Source organism: Mesoplodon bidens (genome assembly GCF_964165515.1).
Source record: "Mesoplodon bidens genome assembly, chromosome: 6".
Taxonomy (NCBI): domain Eukaryota; kingdom Metazoa; phylum Chordata; class Mammalia; order Artiodactyla; family Ziphiidae; genus Mesoplodon; species Mesoplodon bidens.
Genome location: NC_138162.1, coordinates 79,189,228 through 79,212,928, shown reverse-complemented (window position 1 = coordinate 79,212,928; position 23,701 = coordinate 79,189,228). Strand labels below are relative to the sequence as shown.

The 23,701-nt window shown below is 37.2% G+C and overlaps 1 protein-coding gene across 1 annotated transcript in view; it reads left to right on the top strand.

Annotated features, from left to right (window-relative positions):
- The window catches only part of PTAR1 (protein prenyltransferase alpha subunit repeat containing 1), a gene marked incomplete at its 5' end in the record, with an annotated part of 47,947 nt that extends 38,571 nt beyond the window's left edge, over window positions 1-9,376 (top strand). The window contains one exon of the mRNA XM_081238334.1: window positions 303-9,376. Within this exon, the coding sequence (XP_081094460.1) occupies window positions 303-645 (343 nt within the window). The 3' untranslated portion in view covers window positions 646-9,376. The remainder of the gene's footprint in view (window positions 1-302) is intronic.
- Between the last annotated feature and the right edge of the window lie 14,325 nt (window positions 9,377-23,701).

Here is a 23,701-nt window from a genome sequence, read left to right as displayed (position 1 = left end):
AACAAGGTGTCATAACTCCAAGTGATTGTCATCGTCTCAGTCAATTTTTTTTAAACACCTTCGGGGTAGTATTCTTTCTCACAAACCAGTAATCTGGGTTTGTGAGACTCTGTCCAAATACCCAGAGACTACATCTTAACTATTCTTCCTCCTTCCCCCAGATAGCTCTGGGTTACGAAGGGGTCACTGAACTGAGTACTGTATGTTTTAAAATTATCGACTTTTTTGTTTTTTCTGAAAAGCTTGACTTTGTGATGTGATTTTTCTTTTTCTATTCTCTTCCTTCCCCTCCTCTTTCACAGGCGGCATGTTTTCTACCTTCAGCATCACTTAAATGGTAGGTTTCCTCACAGCGTGGTCCAGTTGTCACCTGCAGACAGCCCAGGGGGGACTTTGAGTGACTTGCACCTCATCCCAGCAGGACCGCATACATCTCAGGCAATGGAGGTGGATGGACTCAGTGACTCTAGCAAGCAAGGCTATTCCCAGGAAACCAAACGCCTGAAGCGGACCCCTGCTCCAGACTCCCTGGGTGTGGAAATGGAGCACAGGTTCATTGATCAAGTATTGTCCACCTGCCGGAATGTGGAGCAGGCCAGGTTTGCCAATGCATACAGGAAATGGCTGGTTACATTGAGTCAATGAAAGAGGTGGATTAGTCCTGCAAGGTTCCCCTTTTAGTGCAATATTGCTTTCCTTTCTTATTTACATAGTTGCATGAACTGTTTGCTATTATTGTCTAACTATATGTGCTTCATCTTTAGGTTAAAAGTCCATAGTAAATCTTTCATTTTATTTATTTTGTTAAGAACTGGCATTCCTTTGGGGATAAAATAATTGTGTAGTTCCTTCCTGCTGAACAGTGAGTCTTAATTTTTTTCTTTTAAACTTCTCATCCTTTATATTCCTATACTTGAGGCTTTTCTCATTTGGTTCTCCAGATTGGTTCACACACACCTCAACCCACCTCAGTGTGGTTGTTGCATAGGCTAGTTTTTTTTTTTTTTAATTAAAAATTTATGTTGTAGTTTAGCTTAAGAACAATACAAATTCAAAATTACTTGATCTAATTGTTGTTTTGAGAATCAAATGGCCAGATGGATCGATGTGTGAAAATACACACCATTTCTCTTTCTCTAGTATGTTCTACTCAAGTCATAGACCAACATAACCAAAGTCAGAAGTATTGGAATTTATATGAACTACATGCTTCCAATATAGTCCATTTTAAAAATGGTTATTTTTTAAAAAACTAATTTTAAGAGTTTATGTAATTGTAGTGGAAAATTATTTTTACTACTAGCTTTGATAGGTTGTTTTTACCTCAATTAAAATCAATTTTAAAAAAACCTAGAATGCTGTTTTTAGTTATTACTACTTACTTTCCTCCAAATTCACCATGAAAAATGGGAGGCTTATGCATAGAAATGTGTCCATTAAAAATCTTCCTTTTTAAAATTTAAGTTATTAAGGATACACTGGATAAACTATAAAGTTTTTGTGAAGTGATTATTAAAAGTTTACTGGCAAAAGCCAGGGGGGATGAATAGTTTTGAAGGTTAGTTCTTCAGTCTTTATTTTTAAAAATAAAACAATTTAAAAACTTTGATACTAAATTTATCAGGGACAAGGTACCAAAGTATCCACCTTTTAGCTGTATCTTATCTTTTCAGTAATAAGGGCTGGGTTTTTCAGGTAGGTGAGGCAGGTGTGGGGAAAGTGCCAGGTAATGTCTAATGTCTTAATATGAAAGAATGCTTTGCATTTCTTCTTTCCACACACCTTCCTCTTTATTTTCTTTTCCCATTCCATTTTTTTGTCATCTCCACTTTTGTATATTTTTCCTTATCTGTTGTATTTCATGGACGTGTACTAAACATAATCTCCTCTCTGTTTCCAGTTAATTCCATACCCCATTAAACACATGCGCACATACACACACACACACACAAAATATGAATATGAACTGCCCCTCTAAAAGTTCCCCTAATGATGGAAGTTGTCTATTATCCTGTGTGTGTTTGAAATGTAATAGTGGCAGAAACAAGTGTGACCACTATGCTTTGCCTGTTTTCCTCTTTATATGCTAGGTCACCTGTAGGGTGAGAAGACAGATGTAGGGAAAAGCAGACCTCTCCTCTACCACTGTTATGGAGACTCTGGACTTGAGTGAGGAGCATTCCTTTAAGGGAAAAGAATAGGTCCTTTACTTGTACATCATGATTTTGTTGAGTGGCAAACTGTCGAGTGAGACTTAACACCAAAAAAATTGTCTAGACTGGTCCTTGTAGACAGAAGCTGCCTGCCCTTCTCTCTTAGGGCAAAAATTACCCTTTTTTAGCTTTTTTATAGTATTTAGGTGAGAAAATGATTGGCATTATGAGCATAATTCTATGATCCTTTGTGTACAAAGCATATTTTGATTCAAATACCTCAAGGTCTACCTAGACCTCTATGGATAAAACTATTAATTTATGATTTTTAGCACCTGTGGGGCTTGGGAGGCAGACTACACACAGATGACATGGAAGATTCAGCACATTCCACTAATATATGTTGCCAAATTCTGGCCTCACTCAGTATTACCATTCTTCCAAGCATCATTTTAAGTATCCCAAGTAGTAGGGCTTCTTATGCTTTGATGTGAGAGTGTCGAGACATGAATACAGACAATCCTCTGTGAAACATCAGCTAAATTTGATAATGCTCCACATCTTTTTATACCTTCCACAGAGTCTCTTGCCCTTCTTTGATGTTAACTGCCTTCATGTGTTTTAAGTCTCTTAACCCACCCTTACATGAAGCCATGCAGTCCTTTAATATATCTTGGTCTCCTGTCTTCCTAATAGCTTTAAGTAGGGAGTAAAAATACAAATATCCAAAGGATACTGTTTATATCTGACTTTTGTGTGCTGCTTTATTTCTAAAATTTGCAGTTTTCAAGTGTTCATTGACTAAAAAACCTAGTATTGCCCTGGATGGTTGTATTTTTTCCCTAAATGGTTGACATCTAAACTCACTAGCTGTAGCATGATATTATCTCTTGGACTGAATGAGCTCATGCAGTGGAAAGGATGTGTCTATTTTTAGGGACTCATTAGTCTTCACTTATTTTTCTAGAAATATGTCATTGTTAAAGGAAAAGATGATTTAGATTGACACAAATGTCATCCATCTTTCACTGGAAGAATTGTAGGCCATCCTGTGGATCAAGAATACTACTGACAAGCAAAAAAGCAATAAGATCTGTAAATATCTCTACCACTACCCCTCCCCAACCTGACTTTTTTTTTTTTTTAAGTGTACCTATTTTGGTAACATGGTGTTCCCAGATTCTGTGTGCCTTGCACATTGTAAGGACTCATTAAATATTTATTAAATTTATGAATGATTAACTGAAGATGAGAAAGATCGATCATGAGTGATGCATAGAGTGAGTTATGATTGAGAAATTGATGGAATAGAGCAATGGATTGTGAATGAATGATGTACTCTGCCTTCATGATACTTAGGGGGAGCTGTTGCATATAAAACAAGTTAATTTAGATTTTCTTCCTTCATTAAACTACTTTGTTTATGCTTGTTAAATCCCAGCCAAGAAATGCAGCTGTATAATATCAATTAACTGTACTATAATATATATTAAAAATTCATAGAAAAATGAAGAACATTTGCAAGAACACTACTTTCTATTCACTTATGATGTTGGAGGACAGATCTTGCCAATAGAGCCATAGCCACTCTTGGAGTATCTGAGGAAACTGATTTCAAAGACGTGTTGATCTGTATCTGTGCATGAGTGGTCATTTTAGACTCAAAACCCTTTCTTTTCTAGGTTTTAGCATTTTATTACCTCTTTGAAAACTCTGGGCCCAGACTTTTGAGTCATATCTCTTATTCCTATCGTACAATTCTAATTTAAATTAAAGGCTTCGTTATTTATCGGATTAAATATACAGGAGGTTACTCAAAGCCACTTAAGTCTTCAGATAAGGGCTTATGTAACAAGATGTGCAAACAAAAGTTCTTGGATTTTTATGTGGCATTTTATAGGAAAGCATATATAGTGGTAGGCTGTGTCATTTAGATATATTCAGGTCATGTGAATTCATGCTTGTTTAGACATACATACATGTGTGTAAAAACTTTTAATATTTTTGAGAACAAATTGTCAGCCTAGTATTTTCCTCTTAATAGCACAAGATGGTATCTGACATGAGGGCTAAATATAATTTAGGGATGCAACTACCACTTGCTATGCAGCAATCTAATTTCTACCTTAGTTCCCCTGTATTAGAGAAGATGCTAAATATTTAGTTTATCAAAGGAAGTAAGAAAACACTTTTGTTTTTGCACAAAGCTTTTGTGAGCTTAGTTATTTTGTTACTATAAAATTACATTTTAAAACTTTAAAATATCTAAAGTATGCTAGAAAATTTGAGCAGCATTGTAACAACTGAACTTTTTGTCTTCTAAGTAAATTTCTCAAATAGAACTGTGCAAACCCTAGCACTTTATGTGCTGCCGCCTCCCTGTACTTGAGTATACTCTGTATTGTGCTCCTTTTTATTAGAGAAGTTCATGGAGGCACAGGAAAGCATAGGCAAATTCAGTGTTATAAAGGCAGTGAGCAGGAAAAATCAACCCTGAGAATTCTCCTTACCATCACAGTGTCTTTTAAAAAATAACTGTATATTACTGTGTTCATTCGAGTGCCTTTCTTACTTTTTGGGGGAGCAAGATTATATTTAAGTCTTAACATTTAGGTAGAAAACAAAGGATGAAAATTTTATTAAACAGTTGATTGACTCATTATTTTATTTATTCCAATTGCTAGGCATGGCCCAATGGAATATTTTATCCTTAAGTGAGTTACTGATAAGAGCAGGAAGGAAGCTTTGGTTTGCATGTCATTAGTTATCATTTTTAAGCACCCTACCAGGAAGAATTAGTTCTTTCTCAGTGACAACTAATGTTTTTGGGGTTGGAGGCCTCACATTTAGAGGACGGCATATGCATAAAGATCAGCCAAAAACCCCGTGCAGCCCATGTTTAAAGGGAAACAGTGGCACTCTGCCCTAAAAGAAATGCCATACAGTTGTCCTAAATGAATCCTTTGCCTCATCTTAAGGACTTTTAAGAACTCCATCCCAAATTTAGTCCTACGTAAGATAGTTGAGTGGGGGGAGAAATGGAACCTTAATCTTTTCAAATATTGGAGGAAAAGAGGTAAATACTGAGATGAAATTTAAAATGTGGCTTTTATGTATTTGGGTATGGAGAGGGGAGGGATAGGAGTTCCATATTTCCAGATAGCAAATAATTGTTAATTGTAATTTCATTAAAATATATAGCTTAAGATTGCAAAGTGCTTTTCAGAGAACTGTCAAATAATGTATTCCTAATGGACAGCAATAGGTCATGTTCATAGTGGAAACAGAAAACTATTGTGTCAGTTGTGGATCTGGGGGGTAGGGACTTCAGGCTCCCAACTTTGACTTCTGTATTCTCACTAGGCCATGTTAACACTGTAAAACCAACTCTTTACTTAAAAAAAGAAAAAAAAATAGCAGCAGCTTACTCTGCTGATGAAATCTTGTGCTTCCAAGAATATTAGCTATATATAGCTTGTGCTTTCTGGACAATAATATGGTCCACAAAGCTAACCCTGGCATTTCTTTTTATTAATCTGTTATTATTTCTCAGGGTGTAGAAGATTTAGTAAATTTAGGACAAAATTTTATATCCAGTTGCCAAAAAAAGGCAAAAATATGCTAAGTATATTACTAGCTCTTAAAATTTTAGTATAGATAGTATTTTTTATAAACTACTACCAATGCAGTAGCTCTGTGACTGCCTCATTGTTCATCTCACTGCTTCAATCCCTATGGTTCTATTATGAATGTTCTCTTACACGTGTCTTCTACGGAAATGACTTCTGTATTGCATTATTTTCCATGTTTTGCAGAGGTAGGAGTGCTTTAGTGGACATCAATCTCAGTTTTTAGAAATTCTGCTGAGAAAGTGATTACTATTGGTTTTCAAACTGACAACTCTTTTGCTTCTTAAAACTTCAGTTTCTCTGAAAGAGTGCTTTGTGTCAGATCTTGTACACGTTCAGTATGTTGCATAATGCCTTGCACCTTGTAGGAATTCAACAGGTCAGAATTGTTAAAGGTTAGGAAGTTAAAACTAGCTTATTTATCTCTGTCTTATCATCATTGTCCACATTCTTAGCTTCAGGAGAAGTACAGTATTGTGCTTAAGATACATAATCAGGTTCAAACATACAAGGCAAAGATATACAGCTGTACAGCATTGTAAGTGCAATTTAGATATTTTTAAGGCATACATATGTGTGTGTATTCACATATATGTATATATATTAAAATGAGATTTAGAATTTCAACTTATATACTGGTTTTACAAAGAATTTTATCCAAAGAACTTTTATTTTCATACTTGCTTGAAGTGCTCCTGTTTAAAAGCAGTTTTCTTTATTAGACCAGCCCCCTCAAGCAAAGTTGGAAACCTAACACAAGTGCCCATTTGCTTGAATTAACCAGATATTGCTGTAAACTGCTTATAGTAAGTCTTTGGTTGCTTACGAACCATGACATTTTGACTTTTCTTCCATACCTTTAGGGAATCAGCCTTAATTTTATGTATGGCAGTCACTTTCCTCAAAGTACTATGCAGCATACTTCAAATGTTTATTTATCTTTATAAAGTGATCCATAATAAATTTGAGGTTTTTCAGTGTCATAGGGATGAACAATTTCACATGTCCAGATATTGACTCATACAGCATTCTGTTAGAAATGCTAATATGTTATCCTCCCTCACAAATGTCATTTTGCATTTGGAGCAGATATTTTTTTTCTTGTTGATTGAAGAATGAGTATAGGCTGAATGCAATCATAGTAGGTGCTCAATAAATATTTAGTTGATTATTGATCTAACATCAAAGTAACAGCTTTTAGAAAGGAGACTGTTGTCATCTTTGCATTGAGGAGTATATTTTTAGAGTAATATATGTTTGAAACTGAAAATTTTTCTCATTTGACATGAATTATTAGGATTATTTAGGTTGGAGTTAGTAACATGTAATAAAAATGCTGTTTATGTAGAAATGGTCTGAAGACAGGAGATGTGAAAAGTTTAAGTAGTAACTCTTTGTGCAAGGCACATTCATTAATGTGATTAAATGTCTTAATAGGCTGCTGAACTCTAGAGAGAACTGCTGTAGTCTTCTGCAATCAATTTCTATGTTGGTATATCTAGTATTATCTAGTATAGGTACTGTTTATTTCTCCCTAAATCTTGGTTACTTTCCAGTGTCTTAAAAGTAGTCATGGTAAGGTATGAAGTTATATTAAATAACTTCTACTTGTTTTTTGAGAACATGTTCAAAATGAAGGAGAAATTTTTATGAATAATATAGTCATTTCAGAGTCTTAATTTGTGGCTTTCGGAGCATTTTTGACAGACTTTACCTAATGCAAACAGATTTAAACAGTTTAAAAACAAGCATTCCAACCTGAGCTGTGAGAAGCAGTGTGTGCAGCACAAGCATATTTAGGCATTGCCTCCTGGCGAGGTTCTTGATGCATGGCTATGACGCTGGCTTCTGACTGAGGTGACCACCGTCGGTATTGTATTTTGGTGCTTGTTGTTCCTAGGAAAATAATGGAGTATGTACTAGGTTAACTTGTTTTGAGTTGGACAAAATAAAAGATGAGGTGTTATGAATATACCAAATATTTATATCCTCTACTACAAAAAAACTAAAAAAGGAGGAGGGGAAGAAAATGATAAAAGAGCAATGATCTTTTTTTTTTAAATAGCTTCTAAAAAACTTGTTTTCAATCCAAGTCTCTTGGACACTAGGTAGTTGCTTACTTTAACACTGAGGGACTTTAAGGGATAGTTCTTAGATACTGTATTCTGCTATTAGAATCCATTATGTGTGTTAATTTTATATTGCTTGAAGATTCTCCAGAAAATGGAGTAATTAAGTAGGTTGCAGTCAGTGTTGTTTTAAGATTTTCTTGTAGGTTATGGTTAAATGGACAAGTTACATGTATGATCTGTGGTGCAAGGTCAGATCCTGGGCATTAAAGATAAGTTTGGCTAACTTATTTTACTGAAGATACTAATTGTCTTCACTCTTAAACTATTTTCCCCCAATATAACAGTCTGCATTGAATTTCCTTTAGCTTTAACCATATTCTAGTTGATGTTTTTTAAGGATTAAATATTTTGTGAATTCTTTTTACACTTAAAATGTGTAATTGCAGAGGGATAAAAATAAATTTTGCAATAACGTACATACAGAGTGTGTTTACGGTGTTCTGAGAGTTAGTACTCCAGAGCGCTTTAAGTGTGATGCTAAGTGCTAAGGCTGATGTAATGACTATAGACCATCTGTATCAGCACTATCCAGTAGAAATAAATGTGAGCCACATATGTAATTTAAAATTCTCTAGTAGCCACATTAAAAAAGAAACACATAAAATTAACTTTAATAATATATTTTAATTAACCCAATATATTAAAAATATTATCTTTTAGATATGTAATCAGTATACAAAATGGAGGTGTTTTACCTTCTTTTTTCTCCATAGTAAGTCCTCAAAATTCAGCATGTATTTTGCACTCATGTGCATCTCAAATCTGACTAGCTACATTTCAAATACTCAAAAAGCCACTTGTGGTTGAGGGCTGCTATGCTGGACAGTGTAGATTCATAGAATACAAAGTATGGCTTTACTTTAAATTGGAGATGGTGAGGTAGGCATGAAATTATGGTATTTTAAAAATTATTTAGCATACTTAGAAAAGCATCGAACAGAATTGTCCACTCGTTTTTTTCTTTGTCTTCATTTTAAATTTTCTCTAGAAGTAGGGTCAACCAGTTTCAATTTGCCAAGCATTTTTTAAGAAGGAAGGATTCCATGCATGTAAAATACCATGATATGCTGAATATAACAACATATTATTAACAACACATTTTTCAGTGTGTTCACTAAATTCTGTCCTGTTTCTTCAAAATAATAGCTTAAATTGCATGTTAATTATATATCTGTACCTATTGTTTTTATATTATTGTTATAATACAATAATATGTATTAACAAACAGCCCTCGGATTCTAATCTGCCTATGCAGCTGTCCTCCAGTACTTACTGGTACACTTATTAAGTTGTAGTAAGTGGCAGAAAAGTAGAATGAACCTTTTTTTTTCCATTATATTTGTTTTTATCATGTGACCATGTACCAAGCCAGCTATAAATTATTGTATTTCTGTAGAATATGGAAAATAGTGTTTATGTCTTGTCTTTGCTAAATGTTTGCAATTTCTAAGTAAACTTTTCATCTCCGAAAATGAGTGTTCAGTGTGATTTTTTTTTTTTTTTTTTTTTTTGTGGTATGTGGGCCTCGCACTGCTGTGGCCTCTCCTGTTGTGGAGCACAGGCTCCGGACGCGCAGGCCCAGCGGCCATGGCTCACGGGCCCAGCCGCTCCATGGCATGTGGGATCCTCCCGGACCGGGGCACGAACCCATGTCCCCCGCATTGGCAAGTGGACTCTCAACCACTGCGCGACCAGGGAAGCCCTAAGTGTGATTTTATTTTTACTTGTGGTGGTGTTTTAAACTCAGTCTCCCAATCTGTCCTGTTTAATTGCTGTGATAGTGGTAGTTGGGTGGAGGTATGAGCTGTGTTGTCTGTGTGAAGCCAATGATTTGATTACCTAAATTTGTAAAAAGAATTTAAACATATCAATTGTGTCTAGGACATTAAAAAAAATGCCAAGATCAAATTAGAGTGGTTGTGTTTACAGTGCATTAACGATGACTAGCTGACTTGTGAAATCATCATTATGACTACGTATGCTTTTTTCCCATATATTTCAAATGAACATAGGGAGCAGGGAATTACTTGGTTATTTCAGTGTTATACCCCATGTTTTCTTTTTGTTTTTGAAATATCTTTATTGGAGTATAATTGCTATACAATGTTATGTTAGTTTCTGCTGTATAACAAAGTGAATCAGTTATATGTATACATATATCTCCATATACCCTTCCTCTTGCGTCCCCCTCCCACCCTCCCTATCCCACACCTCTAGGTGGTCACAAAGCACCGAGCTGATCTCCCTTTGCGCTGCAGTTGCTTTGTTTGCAAATATTTTCTCCCATTCTGAGGGTTGTCTTTTCGTCTTGTTTATGGTTTCCTTTGCTGTACAAAAGCTTTTAAGTCCCATGTGTTTATTTTTGTTTTTATTTCCATTTCTCTAGGAGGTGGGTCAAAAAGGATCTTACTGTGATTTATGTCATGGAGTGTTCTTCCTATGTCTCCTCTAAGAGTTTTATAGTGTCTGGCCTTACATTTGGGTCTTTAATCCATTTTGAGTTTATTTTTGAGTGTGGTGTTAGGAAGTGTTCTAATTTCATTCTTTTACATGTAGTTGTCCAGTTTTCCCAGAACCACTTATTGAAGAGGCTGTCTTTTCTCCATTGTATACTCTTGCCTCCTTTGTCAAAGATAAGGTGATCATATGTGCGTGCGTTTATCTCTGGGCTTTCTATCCTGTTCCATTGATCTATATGTCTGTTTTTGTGCCATTACCATACTGTCTTGATTAATGTAGCTTTGTACTATAGTCTGAAGTCAGGGAGCCTGATTCCTCCAACTCCATTTTTCTTAAGATTACTTTGGCTATTTGGGTTTTTTGTGTTTCCACACAAATTGTGAAATTTTTTGTTCTAGTTCTGTGAAAATGCCAGTGGTAGTTTGATAGGGATTGCATTGAATCTGTAGATTGCTTTGGGTAGTAGAGTCATTTTCACAATGTTGATTCTTCCCCAAGAACACGGTATATCTCTCCAGCTGTTTGTATCATCTTTAATTTCTTTCATCAGTGTCTTATAATCTTCTGCATACAGGTCTTTTGTCTCCTTAGGTAAGTTTATTCCTAGGTATTTTATTCTTTTTGTTGCAGTGGTAAATGGGAGTGTTTCCTTAATTTCTCTTTCAGATTTTTCATTATTAGAGTATAGGAATGCAAGAGATTTCTGTGCATTAATTTTGTGTCCTGCTACTTTACCACATTCATTGATTAGCTCTAGTAGTTTTCTGGTAGCATCTTTAGGATTCTCTATGTATAGTATCATGTCATCTGCAAACAGTGACAGCTTTACTTCTTTTCCAATTTGGATTCCTTTTATTTCTTTTTCTTCTCTGATTGCTCTGGCTAAAACTTCCAAAATTATGTTGAATAATAGTGGTGAGAGTGGGCAACCTTGTGTTGTTCCTGATCTTAGTGGAAATGCTTTCAGTTTTTCACCATTGAGAACGATGTTGGCTGTTGGCTTGTCATATAGGGCCTCTGTTATGTTGAGCTAAGTTCCCTCTGTGCCTACTTTCTGGAGAGTTTTTAACATAAATGGGTGTTGAATTTTGTCAAAAGCTTTTTCTGCATCTATTGAGATGATCATATGGTCTTTCTCCTTCAGTTTGTTAATATGGTGTATCACATTGATTGATATGCATATATTGAAGAATCCTTGCATTCCTGGGATAAACCCCACTTGATCATGATGTATGATCCTTTTAATGTGCTGTTGGATTCTGTTTGCTAGTATTTTGTTGAGGATTTTTGCATCTTTGTTCACCAGTGATGTTGGCCTGTAGTTTTGTTTCATTGTGATATCTTTGTCTGGTTTTGGTATCAGGGTGATGATGGTGGCCTCGTAGAGTGAGTTTGGGAGTGTTCTTCTGCTATATTTTGGAAGAGTGAGAAGGATAGGTGTTAGCTCTTCTCTAAATGTTTGATGGAATTTGCCTGTGAAGCCGTCTGGTCCTGGGCTTTTGTTTGTTGGAAGATTTTTAATTAGTTTCAGTTTCAGTGCTTTTGATTGGTTTGTTTATATTTTTATTTCATCCTGGTTCAGTCTCAGAAGGTTGTGCTTTTCTACGAATTTGCCCATTTCTTCCAGGTTGTCCACTTTATTGGCATATAGTTGCTTGTAGTAATCTCTCACGATCCTTTGTTTTTCTGCACTGTTACTTCTTTTTTATTTTCTAATTCTGTTGATTTGAGTCTTCTCCCTTTTTTTTTTGATGAGTCTGGCTAATGGTTTATCAATTTTGTTTATCTTCTCAAAGAACCAGCTTTGGGTTTTATTTATCTTTGCTATCATTTGCTTCATTTATTTCTGATATGATCTTTATGATTTCTTTCCTTCTGCTAACTTTCGGGGTTTTTTTGTTCTTTTTAAAATTGCTTTAGGTGTAAGGTTAGGTTGTTTGAGATTTTTCTTGTTTCTTGAGGTAGGATTGTACTGCTATAAACTTCCCTCTTATAACTACCTTTGCTGCATCCCATAGGTTTGGGGTCATCGTGTTTTCATTGTCATTTGTTTCTAGGTATTTTTTGATTTCCTCTCTGATTTCTTCAGTGATCTGTTGGTTATTTAGTAGTGTATTGTTTATCCTCCATATGTTTGTATTTTTTACAGTTATTTTCCTGTAATTGATATCTCGTCTCATAGCATTGTGGTTGGAAAAGATACTTGATATGATTTCAGTTTTCTTAAATTTACCAAGTCTTGAATTGTGACACAAGATATGATCCTGGAGAATGTTCCATGAGCACTTCAGAAGAAAGTGTATTCTGTTATCTTTGGATGGAATATCCTATATATATCAATAAAGTCCATCTTGTTTAATGTGTCATTTAAAGCTTGTGTTTATTTATTTTCATTTTGGATGATCTATCCATTGGTGAAAGTGGAGTGTTAAAGTTCCCTTCTAGTATTGAGTTACTGTCGATTTCCCCTTTTATAGCTGTTAGCATTTGCATTGAGGTGCTCCTTCGTTGGGTGCATAAATATTTACAATTGTTATATCTTCCTCTTGGATTGATTCCTTGATCATTATGTAGTGTCCTTCTTTGTCTCTTGTAATAGTCTTTATTTTAAAATCTATTTTGTCTGGTATGAGAATTGCTACTCGAGCTTTCTTTTGATTTCCATTTGCATGGAATATCTTTTTCCATCCACTCACTTTCAGTCTGTATGTGCCCCTAGGTCTGAAGGGGGTCTCTTGTAGACAGCATATATACAGGTCTTGTTTTTGTATCCATTTAGCCAGTCTGTGTCTTTTGGTTGGAGCATTTAATCCATTTACATTTAAGATAATTATCAATATGTATGTTCCTATTTCCATTTTCTTAATTGTTTTGGGTTTTTGTAGATCTTTTCCTTCTCTTATGTTTCCTGCCTACAGAAGTTCCTTTAGAATTTGTTGTAAAGCTGGTTTGGTGGTGCTGAATTCTCTTAGCTTTTGCATGTCTGTAAAGGTTTTCAGTTCTCCGTCAAATCTGAATGAGATCCTTGCTGGGTAGAGTAATATTGGTTGTAGATTTTTCCCTTTCATCACTTTAAATATGTCCTGCCAGTCCCTTCTGGCTTGCAGAGTTTCTACTGGAAGATAGCTGTTAACCTTCTGGGGATTCCCTTGAATGTTATTTGTTGCTTTTCCCTTGCTGCTTTTAATATTTTTTCTTTGTATTTAATTTTTGATAGTTTGACTAATATGTGTCTTGGCATGTTTCTCCTTGGATTTATCCTGTATGGAACTCTGTGCGCTTCTGGACTTGACTACTTCCTTTCCCATGTTAGGGTAGTTTTCAACTATAATCTCTTCACATATATTCTCAGTCCCTTTCTTTTTCTCTTCTTCTTCTGGGACCCCTATAATTCGAATGTTGGTGCATTTAATGTCCCAGAGGTCTCTGAGACTGTCCTCAATTGTTTTCATTCTTTTTTCTTTATTCTGCTCTGCAGTAGTTATTTCCACTACTTTATCTCCCAGGTCACTTATCCGTTCTTCTGCCTCAGTTATTCTGCTATTGATTCCTTCTAGAGAATTTTTAATTTCATGTATTGTGTTGTTCATCATTGTTTGTTTGCTCTTTAGTTCTTCTAGGTCCATGTTAAATGTTTGTGTTTTCTCCATTCTATTTCCAAGATTTTGGATCATCTTTACTATCATTACTCTGAATTCTTTTTCAGGTAGACTGCCTATTTCCTCTTCATTTGTTTGGTCTGGTGGGTTTTTTACCTTGCTCCTTCATCTGTTGCATATTTCTGTCTTCACATTTTCTTTAACTTACTGTTTTGGGGTCTTCTTTTCACAGGCTGCAAGTTCGTAGCTCCTGTTGTTTTTGGTGTCTGCTCCCAGTGGATGAGGTTGGTTTAGTGGCTTGTGTAGGCTTCCTGGTGGAGGGGACTGGTGCCTGTGTTTTGGTGGGTGGGGTTGGATCTTGCCTTTCTGGGGAGCAGGGCCACGTCCGGTGGTGTATTTTGGGGTGTCTGAGCTAAATATGATTTTAGGCAGCCTCTCTGCTAATGGGTAGGGTTGTGTTCCTGTGTTACAAGTTGTTTGGCATCGGGTGTCCAGCACTGGAGCTTGCTGGCCATTGGGTGGAGCTGGGTCTTAGCATTGAGATGGTGATCTCTGAGAGAGCTCTCGCTGATTAATATTATGTGGGGCTGGGAGGTCTCTGGTGGTCCAGTGTCCTGAAGTCAGCTCTGCCACTTCGGGCTCAGGCCTGACACCAAGCCATAGCACCAAGACCCTGTCAGCCACATGGCTCAGAAGAAAAGGGAGAAAAAAAGAAAGAAAAAATAATAAATTTTAGAAAATTATTAAGATAAAAAGTAATAATTACAAAAAATAAAAAGAGCAACCAATAAACAAATCCACTAATGATAACACGTGCTAAAAACTACACTAAGATAAACATAAAAATCAGAAAGAAATCAGTCACAGATAGCAAACCCAAGCCTACAGTTTCTCCCAAAGTCCACCGCCTCTGTTTTGGGATGATTCGTTGTCTATTTAGGTATTCCACAGATGCAGGGTACATCAAGTTAACTGTGGGGATTTAATCTGCTGCTCCTGAGGCTGCACAGAGAGATTTCCCTTTCTCTTCTTTGTTCACACGGCTCCTGGTGTTCAGCTTTGGTTTTGACCCCACCTCTGCACGTAGGTCGCCCTCAGGCATCTGTTCCCCGCCCAAACAGGAGGGGGTTAAAGCAGCAGCTGATTAGGGGGCTCTGGCTCACTCAGGCCAGGGGGACGGAGGGGTATGGTGGTTATAATTGGAATGCAGGGTGAGCCTGCAGCAGCAGAGGCTAGCGTGACGTTGCAAAGCCTGAGGTGCGCCATGTGTTCTCCCAGGGAAGTTTTCCCTGGATCATGGGACTCTTGCAGTTGTGGGCTGCATAGGCTCCCGGGGGGGTGGGTGGGGGTTGGGGGCATGTGGATAGTGACCTGTGCTTGCACACAGGATTCTTGGTGGCTGCAGCAGCAGCGTTAGCATTTCATGCCCGTCTCTGGTGTCTGAGCTGATAGCTGCAGGTCATGCCCATCTCTGGAGCTCGTTTAGGCAGTGCTCTGCCTTCTGTGGGCAGACAGGGAAGGATCCCCTCTCCTCGCACACCCTGAAACAATGGTCTCTTGCCTCAGGCAATTCCAGTTTTTCCCGGACTCCCTCCCGGCTGGCTGTGGCGCACTTGCCCCCTTCAGGCTTTGTTCACGCAGCCAACCCCAGTCCTCTCCCTGGGATCTGACCTCCAAAGCCCAAACCTCAGCTCCCAGCCCCCACCCACCCTGGCGGGTGAGCAGACAAGTGTCTCAGGCTGGTGAATGCTGGTCGGCACCGATCCTTTGTGCGGGAATCTCTCCTTTGCAACACCCCTGTTGCTGTGCTCTCCTCCGTGGCTCCGAAGCTTCCCCCCCGCCCACCCCTCGTCTCCGCCAGTGAAGGGGCTTCCTTGTGTGTGGAAACTTTTCCTCCTTCACAGCTCCTTCCAAGAGGTGCAGGTCCTGTCCCTATTCTTTTGTCTCTTTTTTTTCTTTTTTCTTTTGCCCTACCGAGGTACATGGGTATTTTCTTGCCAATGGGAAGTCTGAGGTCTTCTGCCAACATTCAGTAGGTGTTCTGTAGGAGTTGTTCCACATGTAGATGTAATTTTTTTAAATTAATTAATTAATTTATTTTTTGCTGCATTGGTTCTTCGTTGCTGTGTGCAGGCTTTCTCTAGTTGCAGCCAGTGGGGGCTACTGTTCATTGCAGTGCACAGGCTTTTCATTGCAATGGTTTCTCGTTGTGGAGCATGGGCTCCAGGTGCACGGGCTTCAGTAGCTGTGGCACATGGACTCAGTAGTTGTGGCTGTGGGCTCTAGAGTGCAGGCTCAGTAGTTGTGGCACATGGGCTTAGTTGCTCTGCGGCATGTGGGATCTTCCCAGACCAGGGCTTGAACCCATGTCCCCTGCATTGGCAGGCGGATTCTTAACCACTGCGCCACCAGGGAAGTCCCTGTAGATGTATTTTTGATGTATTTGTGGGGAGGAAGGTAATCTTCACGTCTTACTCCTCTGCCATCTTGAAGCTTCCCCCTTCTATGTTTTCTTAATCTTGAGTCTTGCTTCTGTGTAAGACAGATATAGCATTCAGAGTTACTGAAAAGGTATAATACAAAAATAGACTCCAAAAAGTATTTGATGAAATGGACACTTTTTTTACTCAAACTTTAAATATTTCAAAAGGGTGTTTTGTGGGAAGAGGACTTTCTTACTTTGTCCCATGACTACTAAGGATTACATTTTAAATAATGCACTACTATTATCTTTGTTTTTGGTAGGAATTAGGATATAGAATTTATTTTGCATCGGGCCAAAGTACCACAAACAGTGTTTAGTACCACAGTATTGTTTTTGCTTTCATAACCTAGGGAAGGGAAGTAGCTTACTAAAAGACAGTCTTGATTTGAATTAGTAATCAGATTATATAAGAAGTCTGAGAACAATTAATATTACCAAAGTGCTTTGCTTAATAGGATGCTTCTTGAACAATAACAAAGGCAGGATAATACACTAGCCAGTTACAACTTTTAAATATGATAAACCTTTCATGCTTTGTCTGTATTTAGCAGTATCACTTTCCTTATGCTGGAAGCTCAAATTTTTGCTTTTGTTGCTTTTTGTTTTTTTCACTTTTAAATTAAATGGCATGGCTTCTGTCTTTTCACTGACTCCAGAATGGCTAGATTGGACATCAACTATATTTAAAATAACAAGTTACAGAAAGCCCTTTTCTTATGAGAAGTACAATATTATTATACGTGTCCCATGTTACCGTAGAAGTTGAAAATAGAAGCAATAATTTCTATAGTGTCTTTTCTTTCACAGAAAGATTCTTAGAGTAATCCTGGTTGCCCAGAGGAATTCCCTTGCCACTCCTTAATTATATGAACAGACAGATCGTACTTTTGAATTTACATTTTTAGTATCTGAATCCTCTGAACATATATAAATCCTCTGAAGATACATAAATCTCTTATATTAGATTCCTCATGTACCTCTCACAGTAATTACAGATGATTGATGGAAGGTTTACTTTCTGTGTAGGGGAGAAATGGGCTGAAATGGCCCTCCATCATATTTTTGTATTCTAATATTTCTTAAATTTCTAGTGATCTCCTTAGACGTGTTGTTGAGAGAATACTGGAAAGTGAGTGAATAAATAGGATTGTTGCCACATTAGACACCCCATTTGTCTTATTTTTAAGGAAGTTTTGTAGAGTCTTCCCACCTACTAAGGGCCCCTGCAGCAAAAATAATCACTAGTTCTCTCTTGTCCATAACTAACTGGGGACACATCTAATTTGTGACATTGATCTCATACAAGTCTTAATGTTAGTTATTCCATGTGAAGAAATTATTTAAATTTAAGCATTTTATGTAGCACTTATTATAGTAAAAAATTAGAAACAACTTGAATGCACAACAGTAGGAGATTCAGTAAATTGGCTTTTTCCTACAATGGTATAATATGCACCATACATAAAAACAGAATATGTAGTTACATGAAAAAAACTCATATTTAAAAAATAAGTTATAAAGAACTATGTAAAGTAAGATTCTAATTTTATTTAAAAATAAAAATTAATTCCCATTTCCAATAGTAGCACTCCTACTGGACACAACTAAAAATTTTGGAAAAATTACTAAAATTTTTCTTCAAAGCAGGATAAATAAAAAGAAATCCACATCAAACTGAAACTGCAGGACACCAACAGTGAAAGAGCCTTAAAACTGAAGATAAGACATCACACCAATAGCTGACTTCTCGTCAGCAACATTTAAAGTCAAAAGACAGTGGGAATGATAAATTCAATGTGCTGGAATTATATAACTGCCATTATAGAATTCTGCATACAGAAAAAATTATTTGAGGAATTATATATATATTATACATTATATATATTATATCAAATGATTATATATAAATTATATTTTATTTTAATTTAAATTATTAAAATTATATATAAATTATATGTTTGATGAATGATATATATTATATACATAATTGCATTCATGTAGGGTTTTAAAAATAGATGGTAAAATTTATGAAGAAAGCAAACAAAAATTATTATTGTAAAGGTTAAGATAGTGGTTGTATCTAGTTGGGGAAGAATGGAACCATGATGAAGGCTTGCATCAAGATGGGGAAATTCTGGGATGCTGGTGGGGTTTTGTCTTGCACTTGGGTCATGGATACATGTTTTATCAATACTTACATATTTTATGCACTTTTCTCACTGTATAGCCACAATAACAGAAGAAAAACATTTAAAAAATCAGACTACAAAGTTATTTTTAAATTATGGTACCATATTTATGAAGTAAACACCATATAAAACATTCCTCCCCAATTGATCTGTAGATTCAACAATCTATCAAAATTCCAGTGGGTTTTTTCAGTGAAATTGATGAACTACTTTAAAATTTATATGGAAATGAAAAGCATTTAAAATAACCAAAATGATTTTGAAAAGGTGGCTTACTGTAAAGTTATAGTAATTCAGACTGAGTTTTGGCATAAGAATAGAAAAATCAGTGGAACAGAATAGAGCCCAGAAACAGACCTACACACATAGAGTCAATTGACTTTTGATCAAGGCACCAAAGTCATTTCAATTGGGAACTCTAATAAACGGTGCTGGAACAAAAAGATACCTATATAGGAAAAATGAGCCTCAACACTTAACCTCTTGTAATATACAGAAGTTAATTTAAAATGGATCATAAAATGGAACATAAAACTGAGAACTCATAAAACTACTACAAAACAGGAGAATAGTTTTCGAAACCTGAGGCACACAGTTTATTGGACAGGACACAAAGAGCTCTAAATCTGATTTAAAAATTTGAAGGTGGAAGATCATGAAAGGGGTAGGGGTGTGTGCATGTTCAGGAAAGACCTGAGAAGGGCATAAGCTGTCACCTCTCACAGCACAAGCAGGAAGTGAAGGTTAAGACAGTTATAAACTGCCTGGATAATATAGAAGGCATGGGCTTCCCTGGTGGCGCAGTGGTTGAGAGTCTGCCTGCCGATGCAGGGGACACGGGTTCGTGCCGCCGTCTGGGAGGATCCCACATGCTGCAGAGCGGCTGGGCCCGTGAGCCATGGCCACTGAGCCTGCGCGTCCGGAGCCTGTGCTCTGCAGCGGGAGAGGCCACAACAGTGAGAGGCCTGCGTACTGCAAAAAACTAAATTAAAAAAAAAATATATATATATATATATATATATATATAGAAGGCATGCCCCAACCTGCACACAGAGTCCTAGCAATAACTGGGATATCTGACTCAAGAAAATCTCTGTCCAATCATTAGCTAACCACTATGTTACTGAGTAAGACTTCAGTGAATACACACCATAAAGAATATGCACTTCACAAAATTAGTTCAGAAGAGTCACTGAACAACAACAACCAGTAACAATAAACCCTGGGGATGAGGAAGAATCTGATGCATTACATTATTCAAAATGTCCAATTTTCAAAAAACACATGGAAAGGAACAAAAAAGTATGGCTCATACCCAGGGAAAAAAGCAATCAATAGAAACTGCTCGGGCCTCCCTGGTGGCGCAGTGGTTGAGAGTCCGCCTGCCGATGCAGGGGATACGGGTTCGTGCCCCGGTCTGGGAGGATCCCACATGCCGCGGAGCGGCTGGGCCCGTGAGCCGTGGCCGCTGGGCCTGCGCGTCCGGAGCCTGTGCTCCGCAACGGGAGAGGCCACAACAGTGAGAGGCCCGCGTACCACAAAAAGAAAAAAAAAAAAAAAAAAAATAGAAACTGCTCATGAGAAAGAACAACTATTAGACTTACTACACAAAAATTGTAAATCAGCTATTGTAAATATATTCAAAGAGCTAAAAGAATCATGGCAAATAAGCATATGAAAAAATTGTTCCATCATATGTCATTTGGGAAATGTAAATTAAAACACTGAGATACCAGTACACACCTATTAGAAAGGCCAAAATCTGAATTCTGTCAAACATTTAGAGATGAGCTAACACCTATCCTTCTCAAACTCTTCCAAAATATAGTAGAGGAACACTCCTAAACTCATTCTACGAGGCCACCATCACCCTGATACCAAAGCCAGACAAAGATGTCACAAAAAATGAAAACTACAGGCCAATATCACTGATGAATATAGATGCAAAACTCCTCAACAAAATACTAGCAAACAGAATCCAACAGCACATTAGAAGAATCATACACCATGATCAAGAGGGGTTTATCCCAGGAACGCAAGGATTCTTCAAAATAATGTAAATCAATCAATGTGATACACCGTATTAACAAACTGAAGAATAACAACCACATGATCATCTCAATAGATGCAGAAAAACCTTTTGACAAAATTCAACACCCATTTACGACAAAAACTCTCCAGAAAGTAGGTATAGAGGGAACCTACCTCAACATAATAAAAGCCATATATGACAAACACACAACCAACATCATTCTCAATGGTGAAAAACTGAAAGCATTTCCTCTAAGATCAGGAACAAAACTAGGGTGTCCACTCTCACTGCTATTATTCAACATAGTTTTGAAAGTCCTAGCCATGGCAATCAGAGAAGAAAAAGAAATAAAAAGAATGCAAATTGGAAAAGAAGAAGCAAAACTGTCACTGTTTGCAGATGACATGATACTATACATAGAAAAGCCTAAAGATGCCACCAGAAAACTACTAGAGCTAATCAGTGAATTTTGTAAAGTACCAGGACACAAAATTCACGCAGAGAAATCTCTTGCATTACTATACACTAACAACAAAAAATCAGAAAGAAATTAAGGAAACACTCCCATTTACCACTGCAACAAAAAGAATAAAATACCTAGGAATAAACCTACCTAAGGAGGCAAAAGACCTGTAGGCAGAAAATTATAAGACACTGATCAGAGAAATCAAAGATGACACAAACAGGGATTCCCTGAGGAGCAGTGGTTGAGAGTCCGCCTGCCAATGCAGGGGACATGGGTTCGTGCCCCGGTCTGGGAAGATCCCACATACTGTGGAGCGGCTGGGCCCGTGAGCCATGGCCACTGAGCCTGCAGGTCCAGAGCCTGTGCTCCGCAACGGGAGAGGCCACAACAGTGAGAGGCCCACATACCGCAAAAAAAAAAAAAAAAAAAGACACAAACAGATGGAGAGATATACCATGTTCTTGGATTGGAAGAATCAACTTTGTGAAAATGACTATACTACCCAAAGCAATCGACAGATTCAATGCAATCCCTATCAAATTACCAATGGCATTTTTCACAGAACTAGAACAAAAAATTTTACAATTTGTATGGAAACACAAAAGACCCCACACAGCCAAAGCAATCTTGAGAAAGAAAAACGGAGCTGGAGGAATCAGGCTCCCTGACTTCAGACTATACTACAAAGCTATAGTAATCAAGACAATATGGTACTGGCACAAACACAGAAATATAGATCAACAGAACAGGATAGAAAGCCCAGAGATAAACCCATGCACATATACCCACCTCATCTTTGACAAAGGAGGCAAGGATATACAATGGAGACAAGACAGTCTCTTCAGTAAATGGTGCTGGGAAAACTGGACTGCTACATGTAAAAGTATAAAATTAGAATGCTCTCTAACACCATACACAAAAATAAACTCAAAATGGATTAAAGACCTAAATGTAAGGCCAGACACTATGAAACTGTTAGAGGAAAACATAGGCAGAACACTCTGTGACATAAATCACAGCACGATCCTTTTTGACCCACCTCCTAGAGTAATGGAAATAAAATAAAAAATAAACAGATGGGACCTAATGAAACTTAAAAGCTTTTGCACAGCAAAGGAAACCATAAACAAGACCAAAAGACAATCCTCAGAATGGGAGAAAATATTTGCAAATGAAGCAACTGACAGAGGATTAATCTCCAAAATATACAAGCAGCTCATGCAGCTCAATATCAAAAAAACAAACAACCCAATCCAAAAATGGATGGAAGACCTAAATAGACATTTCTCTAAGGAAGACATACAGATGGCCAAGAGGCACATGAAAAGATGCTCAACATCACTAATCATTAGAGAACTGCAAATCAAAACCAGAGTGAGGCATCACCTCACACCAGTCAGAATGGCCATCATCAAAAAATCTACAAACAATAAATGCTGGAGAGGCTGTGGAGAAAAGGGAACCCTCTTGCACTGTTGGTGGGAATGTAAATTGATACAGCCTCTATGGAGAACAGTATGGAGCTGCTTTAAAAAACTAAAAATAGAACTACCATATGACCCAGCAATCCTGTTACTGGGCATATACCCCGAGAAAACCATAATTCAAAAAGATACATGTACCACAATGTTCATTACAGTACTATTTACAATAGCCAGGACATGGAAGTAACCTAATGTCCATCAACAGATGAATGGATAAAGAAGATGTGGCACATATATACAGTGGAATATTATTCAGCCATAAAAAGAAACGAAATTGAGTTATTTGTAGTGAGGTGGACGGACCTAGAGTCTGTCATACAGAATGAAGTAATTTAGAAAGAGAAAAACAAATACCGTATGCCAACACATATATATGGAATCTAAGAAAAAAAAGTGCTTATGAAGAACCTAGGGGCAGGATGGGAATAAAGATGCAGACCTACTAGAGAATGGACTTGAGGACATGGGTAGGGGGAAGGATAAGCTGGGACAAAGTGAGTGAGTGGCATGGACATATATACACTACCAAATGAAAAATCGATGGCTAATGGGAAGCTGCTGCATAGCACAGGGAGATCAGCTTGATGCTTTGTGATGACCTAGAGGTGTGGGATAGGGAGGGTTGGAGGGAGATGCAAGGGGGAGGGTATATGGGGATATATGTATACATATAGCTGATTCACTTCGTTGTATAGCAGAAACTAACACAACATTGTAAAGCAGTTATACTCCAATAAAGGTATATATTTTTTTAAAGGCCAAAATCGAGAACACTGACAACACCAAATACTGACAAAAATGTGGAGCAACAGGAATGCTTACTCATTACTGTGGGAATGCAAAATGGTACAGTCACTTCGCAAAACAGTTCGGCAGTTTCTTACAAAACTAAACATACTCTTACCATATAATCTAGCAGTTAAGCTCTGTGGTATTTGCCCAAAGGAGTCAAAAACTTATGTACACATAAAAATCTGCACACACATTTTATAGAAGTCCTATTTGTGATTCCCAAATCTTGGAAGGAATCAAAATGTCCCTCACAAGGTGAATGGATAAGTAAACTGTGGTA